Source organism: Typopeltis vanoorti, chromosome 9 (assembly GCF_054136105.1).
Source record: "Typopeltis vanoorti isolate ZY-2024b chromosome 9, IOZ_Tvanoo_1.0, whole genome shotgun sequence".
NCBI classification, from domain to species: domain Eukaryota; kingdom Metazoa; phylum Arthropoda; class Arachnida; order Uropygi; family Thelyphonidae; genus Typopeltis; species Typopeltis vanoorti.
Window position 1 is genome coordinate 12,230,537 of NC_143557.1, and position 24,678 is coordinate 12,255,214.

The 24,678-nt window shown below is 34.8% G+C and overlaps 1 protein-coding gene across 2 annotated transcripts in view; it reads right to left on the minus strand.

The window, feature by feature from the left end:
• The window catches only part of Mkk4 (dual specificity mitogen-activated protein kinase kinase 4), a 356,130-nt gene that overhangs the window by 147,764 nt on the left and 183,688 nt on the right, over window positions 1-24,678 (minus strand). For both annotated transcript variants that reach the window (XM_090398396.1, XM_090398395.1), the window contains exon 5: window positions 11,532-11,651. In XM_090398396.1, the coding sequence (XP_090254522.1) occupies window positions 11,532-11,651 (120 nt within the window). The remainder of the gene's footprint in view (window positions 1-11,531; window positions 11,652-24,678) is intronic.

A 24,678-nucleotide genomic window follows, 5' to 3' on the forward strand; every position in this document is an offset into this window, starting at 1 on the left:
GTATAATGTTATGCATTAAGGGAAAGGCCACTACCCAGACTAGTTTCGACCTTTATTGAGGTCTCTTCAGTGGGAGCCAGGCCCAGAGGTGGAGATACCAGGCAGAAGCAATGGCAGGTCATCTTTACCTATAGGAGTTGCCAAACAGTGTGCCACCTTTTTTTATTAAATTACTCTGGATTTAGAGAAAGATGTTGAAAGTTTATTTTTCGCTTGGTTAGACTATAATAAATTTAGTTTAATCCTTTATCCAAGTGTGAGCAAACAAACTTTGCACATGAAAATATCTTCAGGACTGGGGTAAGGTAGTACAACACCGGGCAACTCGCAGCAAAGGCGGACCAAGCTAACATCACTCCTATCTCAGTATCTCCCATAATGCAAAACACATCTCCTGTGTTTTGAACTTAAAATCTACAAAGATTTATAGATTTTATATACTAATTACATCTTATCTGGTTCTTTGGCACAAATATCACCAGTCAAAAAAGAACATTTAATGTTCTGTTAATTGCATCTGGACCTCCCTTGAAAGAAACAGTTTCTTTATTTTTTCAGTGGAAACAGTTCTCTTGAAAATCACATTATCTTGTCATGTGTCTTTATTATGTTATGCCATACGCTAAATAAATCTTGGAAATAACTGTAGATTTCCGATTTCTTGTCAGATATGAATGTATGACAAAATCCTGTTAGCCAGGTGCAAAAATTCACAACATTAGCTATGCCATCCAGATTCAAAAAGTTAAGTTGAAGGATATGATTGTCTTGGTTGGTACAAATGATTTCAGAGGCAAGAACTATTCAACGTTGAAGGATGTAAAGGAGTTGTTAGAAGAGGCAAAACTGAAGAGTGAGAAGGTGAAGATTATAAGTCTCCTACCATGCTATGACAGAGGCGAACTGAGAAGGATGGTGTTGACAATCAAGAAGTCTACAAACAGATTGTGCAGCAGGAATGGCATAGGATTTGTGGATCTGTGGTGTGTGTTTGACTGAAAGAAGGTTTTGTACAATGCTGATGGACTGCATCTATATGGGTTTTGAGATTAGGTGACTAAAGAGAGCTTTGTTCACCAAGCATACTGAAGTGCAAATTCAGTGAAACTTAAGCAATTTGGGTGGAAGTTAGTGTGAAAGCACGCATGAAGCGAGTGAGTGTGAGAATGACCAAGTGAGGAATCTAGTCTCTCAAGCAAAAATATTGAATAGGGGAGTCGATTCAGAAAGTAAAGGTGGGTGGGGGAATAAAGGGATGCTGTAGTTTCTATATACCAATGCTAAAAGTATCAGTAACAAGAGGGAGGAGTTCTTGACATTGGCTAGTGCAACCACGCCAAATGTTAAAAGCACTGAACATGAAGAGTTTAGTATTTTCAGGGAAGATAGGATAGGGTGGGGTGATGGGGGAGTACTGTTGATGATAGTAGATGCATTGCAACCAAAAAGAATAAGATACAGGCAGAAGAGTGGCTGTTCATTTGAAGCAATCTGGTGTGAGATTATGGCCAGTAAGACAAAATATACAGCTGGTTGTTGCTATAGGCCAGAGAGTACCACATACGATATGGAAGACATTCATTGCAAAATTAGTATGAATACAGATCAAGTGATTATTATTATTAAGGACTTCACCTATGGAGATAAAGACTGGATAGAAGAAAAAGTGCATGGCAGGAAGGAAATAGAATTTATACACCTATTGAGAGAGAATTACCTAAGGCAGTTTGTGATGAAAGGGACTAGGAGGTGGGAGAGTATTGGACCTGGTCATAAGATCAGAAGAGCTATCCTTAACTAAGGTGACATCATTTCATGTCTCAGTAATTTTTTATAATTTTTATAAAAGCATAACAGGTGAGATGGATAAAGGAAATGACTACACAATGATTTTACAAAGGCATTTGACAGAATACCACATGGAACTCTGTTATACAAATTAGAATAAATGAGGATGGATATGACACTGGTTAAGTGGATAAGAGGGTAACTGCTGGACAGATATCAAAAAAGTGGTATACGGATGGGCAAAATCGAGGCCAAAACAGGTGGTGCTGCAAGATTCAGTGCTGAGACCATTGCTGTTTAATTTGTACATAAATACATAAACGATATAGGAAAAACGTGAAAGAAAATATTCAATTATTTGCTGATGATGCAAAATTAGGTAGAGTAATAGTTAATCAAGGTGATGTGGAGAAGAGCTTGCAGGACGATTTAAATAGGCTGTCAGTAGGAGAAAAAGATGATGGGTATCAGTTTAATGTCGAGAAATGTAGTTTTGCAGTTTGGAATAAAAGATTACAAGCCATGTATCACATTGATGGTACTGTACTCCAGGAAACAGATGAAGCTATAGATTTAGGGGTGGTAGTAGTAGTCAGAGAGTTAAAGTTTAGAGGACATAATGCCAGGTTGCTAAGGTAGTCCATAAGATTACTTGGCTATTGCAGAAAACATTAACAAGTAGATATAAAGAAGTTATTTCTTTTATAAGGCCTTGTTACAGCCATATCTGGATTTCTGTGCTCATTGCTGGTCCTCTGGGTTTTTTGGGGATGAAGAATCAGTGGAGAGGATTCAGAGGGGGCAAGTGACCAAGATGGTCAGTGGACTGTTCCCTATGAAAGTAGATTGAAAGGTGTGTGGATTGCAGAAGTTAGTTGATAGGAGAAAAAGAGGGGATATGATAGAAACATTTAAGTTGCTTAAAGGGTTTTATAGGATAGATGCACGGGAAATGTTTCAGCCCTTGGCTAGATGGACCAAAACAACGGGTTATCCCTGGAAGTTCAATAAAGGTGTGGTTAACAGTAGTATGAGGATGAGGACTAGATTTTTTGCTTGGAGAGTTGTCACTGAGTGGAATGGATTGCCAGAGTCAGTTGCAAGTGCTTTATCTATTAATGGGTTCAAGGAGAGGTATGATAGACTGTGTAGATAGCTTTTATCTCCTTCAACGAGTCTTCAGAGTCTATGGAGGTGCTCCATATAATAATAATATTAACACCTTCGCTGCCACGCTACCTTCGGCATGGTCTGTTCCCCTAAGCCGAGCAATTTCACTTCTTCAAGGTCAGTACGATAATCTCGTTACCGGAGGTAAGCATCCTACGAGTATACTCGTAGTTGGCTTGTACAGAGCACATACGGTCTATGAGAATACACAGTTTTGATGCTAGCCCCACAAGCCAAGCATTTTCACTTCTTCAAGGTCGCTACAATAATCTCGTTCCCGGCGGTAAGCGTCATACGAGTATACTCGTAGCTGGGCTTGTGAAGCAGGTTTACCCACTACGAGTATACTCGTAGTTGGCAGCGAACGTGTTAATAATACAAAATGTTCAGACTTGAAAATAAAATCTTCAAATCTGAACACTGCCTAGCATTCCTCTTTTTTTTTTTTTTTTTGCTTCTAGATCGTCATGTTACTTCTTTCCACTTTATTCTTTAATATTCACAATCTTTTTTCACTCTTCCTGAATTAAGGATTCCCAAGGGAAAATGATCGAACTTTTAAGCATCAACTCACTGTTTCCTCTGAAACAGCCAACAAAACATTATTGCACTAATGGAACCTATATTATCCGATAAGCATTTCCCTTCCTTTATGAGAAAGTTCATTGATCGGGTTCCAAAGTTAGTATAAACTTCTTCCACAACTGTTATTCCAGTTACTCTGGTAACATAACAGCAAAATAACTTTCAAAACATCTTTCTATCAAAAAATCTTTTCCTTTAGTGTTACATGTGACCAGCATTCATTTCATAAAAGTATGGAGACAAATTACAGGCGCATCTGTAATTTGCCCTATACAGGTGAAACAGGATGCACAATTCCTATCAGAAAAAAGGAACATAAACGACACATTAAATTTAACAACTATGGTAAATCTGTCCTTTGTGATCATGTCCTGAATACTCTATGTAGAACTGACTGGAAAGGCAGCTGTTGTTTACAAGCTCACCAAAACGTGGTGCGAGCGTAAATTTAAGGAGGAATGTGAAATTTTTATCAAGCATCCTAATCTTAACAATAATGGTGATCTAAAAATCCCAAGAATGTGGATGGCACATATTTTACCCACGTAACTTTTTGGTCCAAGAGTGAATTATAATTAGGACTGAAGTAATCTAGGATCTGAACTCTAATATAACAACACTCATGTTAATTTATGAAATAAACCACCATTTTGCTGTATTAAAACTATCTATATGAATTTGTTCTCTGATGTTATAAACATAATATAGCTTTGATGTGGTCTTTTTTCCCCACTAGAGGTCAGGCCAGTAGAATAACGTTGATCAAATCATTCTCAATAATAAATTTAGTTTAATCCTTTATCCAAGTGTGAGCAAACAAAGCCTGCGCCTCAAAATATCTTCAGGACTGGGATAAGGAAGTATAACACCGGGCAACTCGTAGCAAAGGTGGACTAAGCTAACTTCACTTCTATCTCAGTATCTCCCATAATGCAAAACATCTCCTTGCGTATATGTATAATGTTATGCGTTAAGAGAAGGGCCACTACCCAAACTAGTTTCGACCTTTATTGAGGTCTCTTCAGTGGGAGCCAGGCCCAGAAGTGGAGATAGAGATACCAGGCAGAAGCAATGCCGAGGTCATCTTTACCTAAAGGAGTTGCCAAAAGGTGCGCCACATTTTTTATCAAATTACTCTGGATTTAGAGAAAGATGTTTAAAGTTTATTTTTCACTTGGTTAGAGTATAATAAATTTAGTTTAATCCTTTATCCAAGTGTGAGCAAATAAATTTATTATAGTCTAACCAAGTGAAAAATAAACTTTCAACATCTTTCTCTAAATCCAGAGTAATTTGATAAAAAAAGGTGGTGCACCTTTTGGCAACTCCTATAGGTAAAGATGACCTCGGCATTGCTTCTGCCTGGTATCTCCACTTCTGGGCCTGGCTCCCACTGAAGAGACCTCAATAAAGGTCGAAACTAGTCTGGGTAGGCCCTTCCCTTAATGCATAACATTATGCACATCCGCAAGGAGATGTGTTTTGCATTATGGGAGATACTGAGATAGGACTGAAGTTAGCTTGGTCCACCTTTGTTACGAGTTGCCCGGTGTTATACTTCCTTACCCCAGTCCTGAAGATATTTTCAGGCGCAGGCTTTGTTTGCTCACACTTGGATAAAGGATTAAACTAAATTTATTATAGTCTAACCAAGTGAAAAATAAATTTCAACAAATCATTCTCACTTTAACACACTGTTTGAAATATAATATAGCTTGTCTTTGTGTGTATATATATATATATACACATATACACACTCCAGATTTGATCTTAATATGAAGGTCGAAAGTATCGCAATTACATTGAAGTAATTATTCCTAACATGGTTGTAGTCTCCATAATTTTAATGAAATGAATTTCTATCTGAAAGGCCACTACTAACAGAACTTTATTCTCACTTGTTCCAAAAACTCTGCCATATTGCAATCTATCTATGTCTCTTGCTCACACAGTTCTATCAAACTATTTACTAGGTACAGTGTTCTTTCCACTCACGAATGCTCCAACACGTGCACTTTAGTTCCGGTTCTTCTTCAGTTCTGAAGTAAAGGAAACTACCGCAATTACATGTTATCTTCATGCCGCTTTGCTTGAAAGAGTTGAAACCTTTTCAGTCAACAAGTAAGTCTTTTCAACTTCATATATTTTAATCATAGCTAAGCATTAAACAATAACACCAATTTTAGGTCAGACTAAAAAGCGAATCTACTACATTCACTTTGGTAAAATTAGCACTACTCATTAACATGAAAACACAAACAATTTATCAACTATATACATTAATGGTGGTGATGGGCAATATATGGTGCTGTGTTAAGGAGAGTTAAGTATATTTTATGTGACTCCTTGTAGGTGCCAAATAAAAATATGAATTTTTTTAATTTTTTTTTTATTTTACCTGTAATAACATTTTATTTGTCATCATAAAGGGTATTTACATATATACAATAAAGCATATTGTTACATTTTCTGTTCAGTACAAAATGTAGAGTACAGTGATTTTTTTTTAAAATATAAATTAAACACACACACACATATATATATAGATTTTTTTTTTCAATATCATAGTTTATTATTATATAGTCTATTTACATATTCACAATTTTTTTAAAATTAAAATTATGATTAATATTGTGATTACATATTTACAACATAGGATTACCATTTTACAACAGGTTTAATTCTTTTTTTTTTTTTGCAACAATGAAATTTGTACAATTTTTTTTCTCCTGTATAATGTATTAATAATAATACAGCATTTACTCATTTAACAATGAGTTATATATATTTACAATTTTGATTTTTTTTTTTTTTAGTATATTTAAGCTCTGTAACTACAGCACTGATATGTGATATATGGGTTTGGATTTTTTATTTTTTAAATCTTGGATGAGATGTAATTTCTCAGCTTTCATCCTCGAAGCTTATTTGTAAGCTTATCTGAGGATGACACCAGTTAGTTATTTATTGGTTTGTTTGCTGTGTTGGGAAGTTACGAAATCAAACCTATGTTTAATAGGTTTGATTTCCACTGCAGCCGTTGATTGAGAAATTCGCGCATGCATACATGCACACATATGATAACTTGGAATGTCTTGATGCGTCGCTGAACGAATATATCTTTTCAGGCTATTGTAGTTTGTACGGTTTCTGTATTCAAAAGGTAATTTGTTTATCATATCTGGGATGTAGAAGTTTCGTCTGGCCTTTCCGAAGTGATTATTGTATTTATATGTGATATAATTAGTTGTCTGAGGTCTTGTTATACGTTATGTATTTCTGATTGTCCAGTATTTGGCATCGAAATAATGTTTTAGCAAAGCTGCATAGTGACACAAGTGTTTTGCTGTCAGTATTTTGTGTTCTGACATTGCAGTGTATATAAAATCGTTATTGTGTCTTTGTTCCCAAAAGATCAGTTTTTATCATTTTGTACTGTAATGACATTAATCTATTTAGTTTGTAGGATGCACAGAAGGCATATGTTGTTATAGTGTATCTTAGTATATTTTGGCATAGTGCTTTGTATATTAGTGTTTTTTAGGCGTGTGGGAATTGTCTTTTAACCTGTAGTTTGCCAGTTATTGTGGCTATGTGAGTTCGTATCTGCATCGAAGTAAATATCAAGAAATCGTATTGTTTCAACCCAAGTGATTGTAGTGGTTTTACTGTTCTGTGTGTTTTTTTATGTTGGAGAGTGGATATTGGATGGTTATTTGTTATCAACTGATCGAGTCAGTGGATTTCTGAATATCATCAATTTTGTCTTATCTGAGTTTAGGTGTATGGAGTTTTTGGTGAGCCAATCTATGAGCAGATTTATGTCATGTTGCATATTTGTTTTGGCTATGCTTGCGTTATTATGGATGGACATTATAGCTGTATCGTCTGCATATTGGAAGATCTTACCTTTGAGAGGTAGCTGATTAATATCATGCATGTAAATGTTGAATAGAGTTGGGGAGAGTACGGCTCCCTGTGGCACTCCACAGGTAACTGGTAGCTCTCTACTTCGGTTTGATAAGATACATGTGATATGCTTTCTATTTTAAAGGTAGTTTGTAAACCACCTGTGCCAGAGGCCCATCTATTCCAACATGTCTCAGCTTTTCTAATAAGGTTTGATGTGTGAGTGTATCAAATGCTTTAGTTAGATCAATAAAGACTACCATGGCAATTTTGTTTTTGTCTAAGGTGGTATTAATTACATCTGTAACGTCTTCCAAAAGAGATGTTGTTCCCTTATTTTTCTGAAAACTGTATTGTATTTTGGGGATAATATGAAAGTTCTCTGTATATGCTGCGAGTTTCTTTAGTATGATCCGCTTCATAATTTGATTGATAATTGGTAATGTTGCTATGGATCTGTAATTGCTGATTACATTTCTTTTTCCTTGTTTGTATATGGGTGTGATTATGGTGGTCTTTAGCATACTTGGTATCTGTCTTGTTTTAAATATTTTATTTATTAATTTTAGTAGAATAGGGACTAAGCTAGTTGCTTGATATCCTTAGGTCTTATACCATCAATTCCTTGGACTTTGTTTGGTTTGATTTGATGTATTACAGAGAGAAGTTCTTTTATGGTTGGGAACCATAATGTCTGTTATGAATGTGGTCCAAATGGAGGATCACGTTTTGTGATGGGGGGAATATTTCTGTGCAGTTCTTGGATGGAGTCTGCAAAGTATTGGTTAAAGTCATTTGCTAGTTGTTGGATAGGTTTTGCGTCTTTCATGAAGCTGTGTTTTATGGTTTCAGAGGCAGTGGTGTTGGGAGCACAATCTAGCATCTCGTTGATCAGATGCCAGGTTTGTTTCATGTTGTTTTGTGCAGAGGTTAATTTGTCTCTGTAGTAGTTTTTCTTTTTGCATTTCTTATTTGTGTTCTAAGGCAATTCCTTGTTATCTTATATTCAGTTTTTAAAGCTGTGTTATTTGGATATCGCTTCAATTCTTTCCATAGGGCATTCTTTCTGTGTATTTTTAGGATTAAGTTTTGTGTTATCCAAGGATTTTGGATTGTTCTTGAACAAATTCTGACTTTCTTTGCAGCTTTCTTATATATTTCCTCCAGTGTGAGTTTAATGTTGTTGTATAAGATATCTGCTGAATCCGATGCCATGTGTTCCCAGTCGGTTTTTCTTATTTCGTGGTTGACTATTTCTCCGTCTATTATTGTTTTGTGTTGCTTTTCATCTTTTCATCAATAATAGTAATAATAATAATAATCATATCAATTTTACTTTCCGACATAGTATAAATGCACGAACAACAGAAACTGGATCTGAAACACAATTGTCTTCTGCTCTGAAAATTTGAAACCATTTTTAAGCACCCATTTTGAGCGATGGTTAATGGTTTGCTGCAGTATTATTACTCTCATATTACATGATAACAGAAAATGATGAAGTCACTCACAGGTAGGGCATTACTTACTGTTGGAGGAAGTTGTTCTTCAAGTTAACTACAAAAAGCGCGACACTTAACACAGAACTTTAACACACTCCCTCTTCTTGGTTATAGGGGTTGTAGAAGGCAGTTCCTGTTCAGACTTGGAAGGTTTAGTAAGAAGTTTATGATAAACTGAGGAAAATTCTCACTAAGCCAAAAAGCATGCAAATGTTTCAGTAGTATTCTGAATCTCCAGGCAGTCATATGCTTTTTGCATAATGAAGAAAACTGACACTAGATGTTCAAGTTTTAGGAAGGCTTTTCTAATCGATACCTCCAGTCAAATAAAATGGTCAAAGGTAGAATGATATTTCTGAAAGTTAGAGTTAACCATTTTTGGAAAGTTTCTCAGAGCTAAAGCAAATTTCATGAATAGCCTCTCGTATTTGTATTTGCTGCAATGCAATAGACTAGCCTTCTTCTAGTGTATCATGTGGTGAGCGTACAAAGCAAGTCCAGGGTGGTTGTAATGATGGAAACCAATGAAGTCCTTGTGTTGAGAAATTATGATACTAGCTGTCCTGCTTGTATGACCATAGTAGGACAGTTTGCAACTGCAAGAAACCTGGTAGTGAATGCTGCTGGTCGTTGGTAAAGCAGAGAAAGGAAGCCAATTTTTTATGTGATCAGTAAGTAGTTGTATGGTTGTATTTCTTAATTTTTGTTAATTTTATGGATGTACTCTGGATTTATGGAATGGTGATAGATTTTGTGTGATCTATGCCCTGAAGAGGGAAGGGGTTGTAGCCATCAGTGAACAAAGTACTGAGAATATTATGGTCAAGTTAATAGTTAGGCAGTGTTATCAAAACTAATTAACTTTGCCTTGTTATATATGGTTTTAATAATCTGATATTGTTGGGAGGTGGTGAAATGCTGATGAATGTCAAGATCCATAATGTTGACATATGAATGTGTCTAAGAATGGGAGATAAATTGGATCCTAGGATATTGAGCATATTTGATCCATGTGGCCAAATGGAGAACACATCATCTATGTGGCATAGCTAGACAGTGGGTTTATGTGGGGCACAGATGATTGAAAGCCTTTTCTTGAAAGCTCACCATTAAGAAGTTGGCTGGGGATAAAGAATGTGGAGAACTCTTGAATTTCCCATCTATCTTTTTGTAAAAATTTTTCTCCCAAAACAAAACAGCCAGAGTTCTTGATGAACTGAAACATCCTGAAACAGCCATGTTTCTGTTTCAGGATGAAGCCTAGGGTGTTTTTGAGAGGAGAATAAAGAGACATCAAAACTGACCAGTGTGTGTTGTGTGTGTGTGTGTTTCAATATGTGCTGGAATGTGGACTGAGTTTTTTGTGTGTGAAGGTCTGTTGTCAGTATACGCTGCAAGCGCTTTGGCTAAATGTTTGGATAATTCTTAAGGGAGACCTATGAAGATCATGGAGAAACTTCCATTCTTCCTCGTAAGAATGGAAGTTTCTGTCATCTGCCACTGTGTTCTCAGGCACTATGCTTCTTTTTATTTAGAGTTAACAGCAAGGCAACTAAAGCAAAAGGTGAACATATTTTTCTATCAATTACTTCATCTAATGATGTCCATATAAGCACTGTCGGTGCCAGGTTATTTTGCACCCTAGGCAAAATTTACAAGTGCGCCCCTTATTTCACAAGTGTGACCCTTATTTCATAAACTAAAATGTTTCTAATGACATTAAGCAAAATAAAATTATCTTTTAGGTTAAATTAATAGGTAAATTAATAGGGCTTTTTTTTATTTTCTTTTTTAATTAATTTGAAAATTCTGTTATAATTCATTTACAAAAAAAATGTCATAAAATCCCGAAATTTAATATTTTAAAATGTTAACGTTTTAAAATATTTACCTTAACTGAATTTTAAATAGCGGTAAGTTCAAATCATTTAGATAAGGAACAAAAAAAGAACCAAGAGTTAAATAGTAAAATAGTGTGATGTGTAAGGGATAAGGAAAAAGAATCGATACCTAAATCATATATCACTATTTAATTTTGATATTTTAGTAAAGTATGAATAAAGCATAGCTTGAAGTTTTGCACCCCTTCATGGCTTGTGCCGTAGGCGGTTGCCAAGTTTGCCTAAATGTAGCGCTGGTCCTGCATATAAGGATGCAAGATGTAAAACCCAATTTTTTTTTGGGAGGGAAAAATCTGCTACCTGAACTTAAGTTGCAGGTAGCAGTTTCTGAAAATTTGATCAAGCTTTTTTTTCTTCTTTTCAATAAAAACGTCCAATTTTCCAGAATGATATGAATGTTTTGTGGGAGAAAAAAAATATCCAAGTTTCCAGTCAAACACTGCTTGTTCAATTCAAAATTAACTGAAAGAAAAGTCAATTTTTTATTCCTGTGACAAAAATACACAAATACACACAAAAAAAAATTCTACACCAAAATAGAAAATTATTATATAAAATTTTAATCTACAAAAGATATGCAACATTATGCACACAGATTCACACAAGTATAAATTTTCTTGTCAGTACATATGATAGAAATAGCAATTCTAAATACGAACTTTGAAAAACCTTTTACCTCTTTAAAAATTGCTCCATAAAACTGTACAATGTATTGACAATCATTGCTCTTCATCACTACTTCCAAGTCCATTAGCAACTGTTTTTGTTCCTTTTCATCAACAGTAGATCTTATCCTCTGAAAAAAATAAACCAAAATACAGATTTACAAATATAACGTAACATAAAATGCAAAGAAAAGGCATATATATAGAGAGAGGGTTTTTTTTTTTGGGGGGGGGGGGGGGAATAATGTTACAGAAAATGTAACTTTATATCCAACTCAACATTCATCATTAGATGAATCAACATTCCATAACACCTACAAGTGTTTGCATTTTCTGATGTTAATTTAAATATAAATATTGAAAAGGAACATGGATTAATTATTTAAAAGTAAAGTTCTGCATTCTGTATACCACATCACAGTTCAATAATTACGGTAAATTTTCAGTGTCCAAACAGATATTTTTCATTTTCAGACAATTAGTCCCATTAATACTTATTAGTGCTTTTAATAGATCAGTGATTTGGGTAATGATAAATTTCACCTCAAATTCAACCAAAAGCCATATACTGTCCTCTATCCATATCAATTTTAATTCTTGCATATATCTATACCATTTAATGGAACAAGTGGAAAACAAAGTTATGTATGCCAGATATAGAGAATTTGCATGATTAATAACAAAATATAATAAATAAATAAATTGAATTAAAAAAACATTAATTATCTGTTCTGGTTTATAAACTACTACTTCTTACTTTTTCCCTCTTTTACCTTATGGTGTGGAGAGTTTTTCTATTCATTTAACTGCAACCGTACTCAAGGATAAGGTGGTCAAGTCCTATGCCACCTATGTATCCTATGTGTGTAGAACCATTGAGTTCTCAAGGCTGGTTTGCCTGCTTGCAGGATGAAAAAACCCCTGATAAACTAGGGTGAATACTCCCAAGATATGCTAACTTGGCTATGCCTGAGAAAGATCCTAAGCTCCTCACATCAGCGGGTCGGAATCGAACCCAGGACACTCCTTTCACAGGCATACGGTTGTGAGGTACATAAACACTCGGCTAACTATGCAGACCTGGTATAAACCAGGTCTGCACAGTTAACATATACCAGAAATGAAAATAATAAACTTAACTAAAAATTTATTTTCCGATACTAACTTAAATAAACAGATTGCAAAAGGGCCTTTGATTAATATTTACAAGTAATGTTCTACATACATTGCATCAGAGTTCAAGAATTACGATAAATTTTCAGTGTCCAAATAGAGTTAATTACAAAAAGCTTATTTTGGTTGATTTTAAAGGAAAAGTAGCTGACAAACTTTCTGCAGGATCTCTTGAAATTTAAATAGGCCCACTAAGCTCATTTAGAGTACGGTAATGACATGATTACCTACACCAGTGTGATGCCAATTTTAGTGGTCAGATGGACAATAATTCTGTTATTTGTAACCTAAAGATCAAGGATTTTAATCCTACAGTGACAGTAACATCAATAAAAGTTTTAAATTGGCAGGAAGTTTAATGTCTAGTATGATACCACCATTTTTATTTACTTGAGATCCGAATCTGCTTGAAGAAGGCCAACAGTTAGCCCACTCACAATATTTTTGTGCTATCGGTTTCTCAATCTTCTGGAATTACTATTTAAAAAAAAAAAAAACTGAATAAAAAATCAAATGAAATAAAAATCAGCATTAAGCTTTAAAAATTGTAAGAACTTTAGCAATAAGCCTTTGTCATCCCTGATAGTCACTAAAATCTCTGATTATAAAATAATTTCCTGTTTGCACAATCTTTCAAATGGGCATTATCAATTTTGTTATGGGCTGCTAAAAAGTAACACAGATGATTTCCACCTTCAAACCAAATCAAGAGGTTCAAAATTATCATATTCATGGGAAATGCTGATTTTTTCTGACATACAAAACTATACACATGATGTATAGGAACTTATATAAATTCTTAATTTCTGAAGACAGAGTTACGTGGGCACAAAATATTGCTTGAAAGAAGACAGTGGTATAAAATCCTTCATATTGTTAAAATTATATGATGATTAGTGTCTCTTTATTGTCATATTAAGGGGAGGAGGAAATGACAAGCTTAAGTGGGAACTATCACACATAAATTTCCTTTCAGGTGACAATTCATGTTCCAGTTTCGTGGTTATTCTATGTAATTTATGATATAGCATATTCTACTCTTATATCATCAGTATGAAGAATAAGTTACTTCTCAGGCCTTCTATAAATTAATTCTTATAGTTTCAAATTCTGATTTTCATTAAAAAATAAAATAATATATATCACATTTTGTTCTTTCTAAACTGAATAGATTGGATTTGAAATTAACAATGAAAAAAATCATCAAAATTAGAGTAATTTCTCTACATTAATCTTTTCTTCTCTTCTTCTTTAGAATGTACACATATTTAAAGCCGATAATTAAAATCCAATTAAGGTGATGGTGGACAGTCAGCACATGCACAGTATGGAAAATATGTATGAGAGTGAAATAAAATATAAATATTATGTTCAGGGCCGGATTTAGACTTGCTGAGGCCCTAAGCTATACTGTTAAATTGTGAATGCAGAATTTTATGATTATTAATACTTCATGATTTAACATAAATTGCATATCCTGAGCTAATTTTACTCCTAAGTAAATTCTAATTTAAATACTTATTTTTTTTATTGAAATAATAATTGTAATTTTTTTTAGTTATTTATTCTGTATAAATTCATCATATAATTTGTAAATGTATCCTAAGTGGACTGTAATATGTGCATTTTATGTATTGAAAGTGAAAGTAAATTTAAGAAATTCTGCTAATGAGATTTAATTGGTCACTGTCAAGGAAACAGAGTTAATTTTAGATAGCGTGTGGTGGAGCGTGAGCTACGGTATTCGAAGGGAGAAGGAGTTGACATGAGCTGGACTGGCTAGAACCAGATTTTGGCGGGAAGAATGAGGGTATTTTATTGGAAAACGAAAGTAAACAAAGGAGAAGCATTCAGGACAGCACGGAGTGAAGTAACAGGTGGCAGTAAAGGGAATTCGGAAATGCCAAATAAATTAAGAAGGGACTGGGAAATTAATAGGCAATTAGGAATATTTCTGCGGAATTCTAAAATTACGTCGAATTCCAATTGTTTTGAGAAAGAATAGTGCAAAGCTGAAATTAATGCATAGTAGAAAATAAGGAATAAGTAGATTATCTGAAACGAGTGCGTCAAGACTTGTGAAGCTCTACGTTTAATATTTCAGTTATATAGTGAAGATTCCTTATGAATAGTGTTACTTCAAAGTGATAGTTAACTTCAGTTTTAAGTGTGCCTATAGTGAATCCAATGTGCAAAGGATGTAACCCGGTAAGAGCAGTCCATTTTTTTTATATTTCAGCGTGAAGAAATAAGATTTAGCTCCGCCCAATATATCTTAACATTAACTGTGGCGTTCTACTAAAATTAGCCGAAGTATGGAGCTTTAAAGTGTTTCCCCCTTGAAGTGACAACTGCCTCATAATTGAATTAAGTGTTTGTTGACTAAGAGAGAATTAGAGAATTATACTTTAAGAATATTTAGTGTAAGATTCTGTAACATTGAACTGTGTGAACCATTTTAAATTATTCGGAAGAATGTAGAATTGACAGCTGGATGTCTGATGGCTAATGTTTTATGTTTGTTATGAATTTGAACTAAGTTGATTTGCATTATCTTGTTTTCAAAGTTATACTTAATGTACATGTTATATAACCCTGCATTAACTGTTTTGTTTTATTGATTTCAATTTGGTGTTTGCCTGATTCTCTTTCATTGCACCGCTCATAAAGTTTATCGGACCTTGCGGAAGCCTTAATGACAATATTAACCTTGGCGTGTAGAAAAGTGAGATTGCAAAAGTTAGTTGATGATTGAATCCTCTATATTATATAGACTAATCTGAATATAGGGTGGCGCAGGATAATATAAATTTTTTTATATTCGGATCAGCATCAATCAACATCTAACAAACAAAATTGCAGACTCAAAGCCAGGATGTACGACACAACAATACAAAACCCAGAGGCCTCCCCTACTGTTTTAAACTACATCAGCCAGTCTTTTTGTTTTTTTATTTGAGACCCCGGCAGATTGCGAGGTCCTAAGCTGTAGCTTTTTTAGCTTATACATAAATCCGGCACTGATTATTTTGGAAGTTCATATAATATGCCAAATAAATATGCAGTATGTATGTCATGTGACAAACCACTGCGTGCACACACACACACCAAAATGTAATCATTGTAGCCTAACTAATCATGATCAGATTTGCTTTGTTGTTACATACAGACATGATTTGTTTATTGTGTGTAAATGTGCCAGCAGAAACCCAATAATAGAAAAATGTTAAAGGCAAATTTCGCATTAAGGAAAAAGAATATCACTGAAAGAAAACAAAGTTCAATGCGTAGCAGTAATACATCTCTGCTTATACAACAAGTATTTCAGTGGTTTAAGCATTTCAAGAAGAGAACAGACAAATATGGAGCAGATGAAATCTTCTGGATTCATCTGTTCCATATTTGCTCACTACGGTGAGCAAAATAAACTAATTCATTGGCAAGAATTCTTGAACCACAATTAACAATGAGAGCAAATGAATTATCTCTAAAGCACATTATTACCCGGCACTTGGGAAGAAAAAATTGTAGTTCTTGAAAGGTAATTTTTCACTACGTTAGACTATAATAAATTTACTTTAATCCTTTATCCAAGTGTGAGCAAACAAAGTTTGCACCTGAAAATATCTTCAGGGGTAATATAACTGGGGTAAGGTAGTACAACACTGGGCGACTTGTAGCAAAGGTGGACCAAGCTAACATCACTACTATCTTGGTATCTCCGATAATGCAAAACACATCTCCTTGGGAATATGTATAATGTTATGCATTAAGGGAAGGGCCACCTACCTAGACCAGTTTCGACCTTTATTGAGGTCTCTTCAATGGAAGCCAGGCCCTGAAGTCGAGATACCAGGCAGAAGCAATAACAGATCATCTTTATCTATAGGAGTTGCCAAAAGGTGTACCACCTTTCTATTAAATTACTCTGGATTTAGAGAAAGATGTTGAAACTTTATTTTTCACTTGGTTAGACTATAATAAATTTAGTTTAATCCTTTATCCAAGTGTGAGCAAACAAACTTTGCGCCTGAAAATATCTTCAGGACTGGGGTAAGGTAGTACAAGACCAGGCAACTCGTAGCAAAGGTGGACCAAGCTAACATCACTCCTATCTCCCATAATGCAAAACACATCTCCTTGCGGTTATGTATAATGTTATGAATTTTAATGCATAACATTATAATGAATAATGTTATTATGAATGTCAATATAATGAATACTTACTAAGATATGCACAATGAAATCGAAAAATCTGAAAAAGTACTGCCATTTCAAGTAACTTGCAACTATTTGAATACTCAAGGAATATGAACTTTGCTCACTAATAATTATTATGAACTGCTGTCCTCCAGTACACATAGTGACAGTGCTTCAAGTTTTCATATGTACACTTCCAATGTTAAAAGCTTAACGAGTGAATCAGTACAAAAAGAGACGATTACAAATAGTATTTAATTCTTCCAATATTTCATTTCAGTAACAGACACATCGTAGACACATCGTCAGGAAGTACAAAATAACACTTGAAAAACACACACACAAAAAGGCAGCACACATGAACAAAAGATAATGTCCCAACTAGTCCACAACACCAGCTTTCCTCCTCTAGTTGAACAGATCTTGCAGGCAGAGATGCTCAAACATTTGCCATCACTAACAACCTTACACAACTTGTTCACATGCCAACAAGAATACCATATAACCTGATGTCTTCCTTAGCAATGACCCTCCCAAACTAGTGAGTACTGGGGTGCTTAAGGGTTAAAGCTATATAACTGAGAGGAGACCTCCACATAGCTTTTAAACGAATGTGGAGAACTGACCATGCTTTTGACCTAATGTCCAATCTCACCTTCTCATGGAGCACCCTGTTAGGTATCTACCTGGATACTGAATGAACGAGGATGGGCTGGCAATTTGGGATTTAGCCGACAAAATTGTATTCTTATTGGATTAAACCAGTATGGAAAATGATGGTACAACATGACAAAATTTCATGCTGGCTGGGGCGTTGTCCGGATAAACAAGGCCCCCAGTTGTTTTTGCCAGGGAAGCAAGGCGAACAGCGAAAAGTCAGCTACAGGAACAAATCTGAAAGCACATCCCAACTCGACATCACCAGAGTTAAAGATCGGTACTATCAACATAAGAAGCCAGAATGGCAAAGAAATGGAGCTAGCTAAGGAATTACATAAGTACAAGATCGACATAATAGGGGTGATTAAAAAAAAAAAAAAAAAGTCAAAAACTGGTGAGATCTCTCTTAGAAATAAATACAAAATGTTATATTCAGGCAATGACAATCAAGGAAAAGAAGGGGTAGCCATAGTATTTAACACTAAACACGAGGCTAATCTTCTTGAATGGCAGTCAGTCTCAAGTAGAGTAATGTGGGCAAATATCAGAATAGGGAACAGGACAATGAGATTTATTTGTGCCCCACAGAAGGCTCTACTAAGGTAGAAGTGGAGGAATTTTTGAGGCTCTAGAGAAAGCTACTGACACAATGAAAAAGGAAAAGTTGGTCCCTGTTGTGAATCTAAATAGCAGAATAGGAAGTGATTGTCAGACATACAAAAATGTTTTGGGAAAATTTGAAGAAAAGAGCAAAGCTAATAATAATGGCAAATACCTGTTGGATTGCTGCTCAGGACATGGACTGGTTATTACTAATACCATGTTCGAACATAAAAATGTGCACAAATTCACATGAAGAGAAGAGGCAAGGAATAAGAAAAGTCTCATTGATTATGTTATTGTTGATAGTGATGTTTTCTCCCTGGTGCAGGACACCAGAGTGTACAGAGGATTTGAAATTAGAAGTGATCGCTATTTAGTCTTGAGCAGGATAAAATTGAATTTCATATTGAAAAGAATGACATGTAAGAAAGTTTTAAAGCGAATAAAAGTTGAGCAACTCTCAGATGTGAACTGTAGACTAAAATACACAAAGCTTATTGAAGAAAAAATGAAAGAGTTTGAGAACAAGAACCAAACCTTGGAGATTCAGTGGCGAGCCTTGAAGAAAACCCTGATTGATTCAGCCAGAGAAGCATGTGGCGAGATTGTCTGCAAGGATAGAAAAATCAGAACTCCATGGTGGACACAGGAAGTTAAAGAGGCAAAGAAGGAAAAGAAGAAAGCATATCAAAAGTTCCTGACAAATAAGTCAGATTTTGCTTTTAGAGAATACAGAGACAAATGTAAGAAAGCAAAACACTGTGTAAAACTAGCTAAACAAGACATGTGAGGACTTTGGCTAAAACATAGAAAATAAATATCAAGAAGGTGGTAAGGTAAGATATTCTGGAAGTTGTAGAAATGGAGGAAAGAGTGCTTTAAAAGGAGTTAGAGATGATAAAGGTGACATGAAAATTGGAGAAAAAGATATCCTTGAAGTATGGAGTAATTACTTCGAAAAATTACTAAATGAAACAAGCAGTGATAGCACAGTGGTAAAAAACACTCAACAGGCATACAGTGAGGAATACATATCCATACTTGAAGTAGAAAAAGGCTTGAAATATGGAAAGGCAGCAGGAGTAGATGATATTCGACTGAAATGCTGAAGTATGGTGGTATAAAAGTCGTACAGTGCTTGCACTGCATAGTTCAGAAGGCCTGGACAGAGGGACGAATTCCTGATTATCGGAGTAGAGCTCTAACAGTACCCATTGAAAATTACAGAGGTATTTCCCTACTGAGTGTTCCGGGCAAGATTTATGCCAGTATACGTGATAAACAGTTGAGAAGAATTGTGGAAGAAAAGCTTGGTGAAGAACAAGTTGGATTCAGGCCAAATTGAGGCTGTCAGGATCAGATCTTCACTCTACGACAAAGCGTCGAGAAAGCATGGGAATATAACAAAGATCTGTATTTAAGTTTTGTTGATCTGGAAAAAGCATATGACAAGGTGCCAAGAGAGAAGCTATTCAATATGCTACAGTTATATGGTGTCAATGGGGCATTATATGAAGCAATATTTAGTCTGCATTTGAGTTGTAAGTCGGCAATTAGAATTGAAGGAAGTACAGGAAGATGGTTTAATGTTAAATCTGGTGTGAGACAAGGATATACATTATCACCTCTGTTATTCATTATCTATATGGATCACATTAGGAAGGAAAGTGATATAACATGATATCAGAATTGGAGATGTTAATGTCAGCTCTGTGCTTTATGCGAATGATGTTATACTTCTAAATAAATCCGCTACAAGTTTCTAAGATTTCCTGACCAAATTGAATAATTGTTGTAATAGATATGGTATGAAGGTTAGCATTAAAAAGACAAAGACAATGAAAATAGGTAGAATTGTTGAAAATGTCAACTTTGTTGTGAACGGGGAACCTGTGGATCAAGTAAAACATTTCAGCTACTTAGGAACGATTTTTACTGAAGATGGTAAATTAAATATGGAAATTGACAACAGAATCAGCAAAGCTGATATGGTAGGAAGTCAATTGAATAAATTCATATATAATAAGAGAGAAATTAGTCAGAACACTAAATTAGCTGTAGACAAGACAGTGTTCAAACCAGTTTTAATTTATGGATCTGAGAGGTCAGAATAAAACACTTGAGCAAAGACTAGAGATCGGATAATATGAGTCTTGAGAAACATTAAGGGCATGAACAGATGGCATCAATGTCAATATCATATTAAAAAACGAGGATATTAGGAAAGAACTTGAGATTGTCAGCATTCAGGAATGCATTAGCAGAGCTAATCTGAGGTGGTATGGTCACTTGAACAGAATGGGCGTGGAAAGATTAGCAAAACAAGTGTTCTCTGCCAGGTTGGCAGGAAAACGACCCAGAGGAAGACCAAGATATAGGTGGATTGATACAGTACAATGTGCCTTAGACGATAGAAATATAAGATCTGGTAATGATAATACTGGAGTCTTGACAAGTAACAGAATGATTTGGAGGAAAATTGTAGATAGAAAGTTAGAATTATAATTATAATTTTCTGTTATAATTTTTTGTTACTGTTATAATTTTCTTTTTTGAATGGAATATTATTATTACTTCTACAAATTGTTTTCATACGTGTGTGTGTGTGTTGAGGGGGAAGAAACTGGTGTTATAAAAATTTTACATGGGTATGCTGCTACTGAAAGTTTAGGAAACACTGCATTAGTGTATGAAAACCAGTCATTCCTGGTGATTTTAGGTTGAGAATACATGACGAATACCTACTTCAAATAACAAACTTATGCCTAATAAAATTGATTCATCTACTTATATGATGAAAATGACAGTACAATATTTTTTGCCATGCAATTACAACAACAGTTAGTCACAGAACAGCATGAAAATTAACATACATGACAAATATCAACACTCAGATATTATAGCGTTTAAAACACTAAGTGCCACTGAAACTTGTTATATAAACTATGGTGTTTTGTATTCTGAGCAGCGTATTTCTTCCATAAAATGTTTTGTATGTTTACTCAATTAACATCTTTCAGTTTCTTGTGCATGTATGAGACAAAGTACTAAATTACAATCAACTAAAACAGGATTTTTTTGTGAAGAGCTTTATATGAAAAAAAAAAAATAGTATTATATTTAATATCAGAAGACTAAATGATATTAATAATAAATATTGCACACCATTTTGAAGGGTAGACCATAATAAAACAACTAACAATTCTTGTTTGCACAGTGGTGAGTGTATCTGCTGTTTAGCCAGATGTGGGTTAGAATTCCACAATGGATACAGATTTATAATTGTCTTTAGACAGGAAATGAATTTCAATGCTCATTCTGAATCAAGTCCCATTTACTGCAGCCTGAAATGGCTTTAAATAGTTTCATGTTTTCTTCTGTAGAACAGGGTTTCTGGATTATGAAAAAATTCCCACAATATATAAAACTACTAAGAGCATGGAAAGAAAACTACACCAAACCATGATATCAACATGCTATAAGTTTACATCCTTTTGTGGATGGGAGTCATAAAAAGCACCAAGCAAGCATCAAAGGAGATGCAAGTACACTGGGAAACAAAGTGATAAATTATGATCTTTGAATTAAAATGATACGAGTCTGATTAATTCTGAGTGCGAATTCAAAATATGTTGCATATGAATTGTATTTTGTGTGAATATACAGCAAAGATATATGCTAATTTACTTACATTTTTCAAGAGAATTTCTGAATATCTTCCCATTTATTAGTGGTTATTTGATTAGGAAAACTACAAGAAAATCACTCTAGTTCCAAATGCCCGAATACCATTGTCATATAGAAATTTCCTTGGGAACAGAATGTTTCTACAGAACGGTATATCATTGATTATATATAAGCATTAATTATATGTTGCATTTTCCAAACAATGTTCAACACTAGTGTTCCATGAAATGTGAACAAGAGTTCAGTGAAAATTTGGAATTAAAAATTAAAACAAAATACATCACTTTCATATCATTATAATTATTAAATTTTTTTTTGTTATTAATATACTGACACAGAAAAATAATAATTTTAGACTGCTGAACACTTTATTTTGATGGTTTTGCATAGAGAAGGATGCATGAAGGTAATGACATCTATGACAAAAGCAGCAATGTAGTGATCTAATATGCAATTTAGTCTTGAGCATGCAAGTTGAGAGGGGGGAAGGGCTGATAAAAGAAGGTAGCCTGCCAAATTCTTGCATGTTTACAGTATAGACCGTCAGCAACAAAAGAACATAAGTATTCCTTTAATATACTGTGAGATGAAAGCATTCTGTGACTAAAAAAAGTTGGGGAAATGGTGCTATGGCTGCCTGTGGCATGTGCCTTCTACAAGTTCAGTGAATTGTCACAGATTAATCACCTTACAGTAAGAGCTTTCAAAATATTAATGTTCCTTTTTTAGAAAAAAATTACCATTTTTTAAACCCTATAATTGCTGTCTTTGGGTGAACATTCCTGCTCATAAAAAGTAACATTTTGTGAAGCTTAGCTTCATGACAAGGAACTTTAATTATAAGAACATTCATTTGGTAGCTAGGAAATTGCATGAGAAGAATGAAACTGAATTTGACCTGTTGCAAGAAAAATTCCTCAAACAGCATGTGACAGAAGAAACTGAAGGTCAAAGAGTGTTGGATCTGATGTCAGAGAGAGTTTCAGTTTCAAGAAGACTTAACTATTCTGCCTCCAGTCAAAGACTGTGATTATGTGATATTCACTTGGAATGTGACTAAGTTCATGAATGTTCTATTCAGAAAAGGTTACATGCTGAAATACAAAGCAGGAAATTGTGATCACCTAAGGGATATGATTTGTTCTGTGCCATGGTATCAGTTATTAGATGGAAAGGACATCAACAGTGCTTGGTGTGTTTAAAAACTACCTGAATGATGCAATATCAGAATGTGTCCCTAGAGTTCAAAAAATAAATAGAGCAGGAGTGAAATTGATGCGTAATCTAATTAAGCAAGAGATTTTTATGAAAAAGATGATGGCCGAGGAATATCGCATGCATATGGATGATGTCAGTTATGATAATTATAAGCTTGAAGAGTTGCAAGTGTTGTACATAAAACTTAGTCTGAGAATGAAAAGAAACTGGCTCTGCAAGTTAGAGACAACCCAAAAGGAATTCTATCGTGCTGATGCAAGTAAAAGAAAGAATGAATTTGAAAGAATAACTCTACTGAATGTAGATGGTAAGCAAGTGACTGATGTAGAAATGATTGTTCAACTATGAGCAGCCATTTTTCTAAAAGCTAGCAACCTGGTATATGCAACACTCAACTCACTGCTACCTCTTCACCGTATGAGGAATGATTGTTCAACTATGAGCAGCCATTTTTCTAAAAGCTAACAACCTGATGCATGCAACACTCAACTCACTGCCACCTCTTCACCATATGAGGAAACTAATGTGGATGAGGAGGAAGTACTAGAGCTGTTGCACAATAAGAATTCCTATTGCTGAAAAAGAATTCTACAATAGGAAATGATGAGTCTAAGGATCTCCCTTGATGAGTCTAAGGACTCCCTGCAGTCGCCCGTAATAATAATGAGATATCAGCACGGATGCTAAAGAGTGTCCAGCTGAACTGGTTATTCCCTTGAAAAGGCTATGATTCTCAGAACAGGGAAGATTCAACAGGAGTGAAAATAGTGTATGGTAATTCCACTGCACAAGGGTAGTGCAAAGACCGATGTATCCAACTATCGACCAATCGGTATCTCAGGAGTGGTGGTGAAGATTTTGGAAAAATTGGTTAGGGCTCACATTCAGAAATGTACCGACAGAGAATCTCTACTTTGCAATGAACAGCAGGAAGGGAAAGTGATGTTTTAGCAACTTGCTCACATTCTGTAATAATTTTACCACTGAGTTATACAAAGGGGATGAACATATCATGATACTTTTGGATTTTGCTAAGGCTTTTTGCAGAATACAGCATGGAATACTGATGCATAAATTGGAGAATATGGGACTGGATCATAAACTATTGGCATGGATGGGTAAGAGACTGGCTGAATGACAGATATCAAAAAAGTGGTATACGGTGGTGGTGGTGGGGATCAGCAACATTCATGGTAACCAGTGGTGTACTTCGAGGATCAGTCCTTTGTCCAGTGTTATTCAATCTGTACATTAATGACATTGGTAAGGATTTGATATGTGACATACAACTATTTGATGATGATGCAAAGACAGATAGGGTAGTACTTGAAGAATGAATTGAAGAAGCTGGAAATGTGGGCATGTGAAAATGGCTGTCATTTCAATGGTAATGAATGTCAAGTCATGCACTTTGGTGTGATTAGATATGCAATGTCATATTATATTGGTATATAATACAATGTCGTATTATATTATGCTTCAAAAAACTGATGAGGCTAAGGATCTTGGAGTTTTAGTCAACAGCATGTTGAAGTTCAAGGGTCATATATGAAAAAGTGTAAATACAATTCAGCGAATAATTGCAATGTTGAAAAGAACTTTGACATGTAAAGGTAA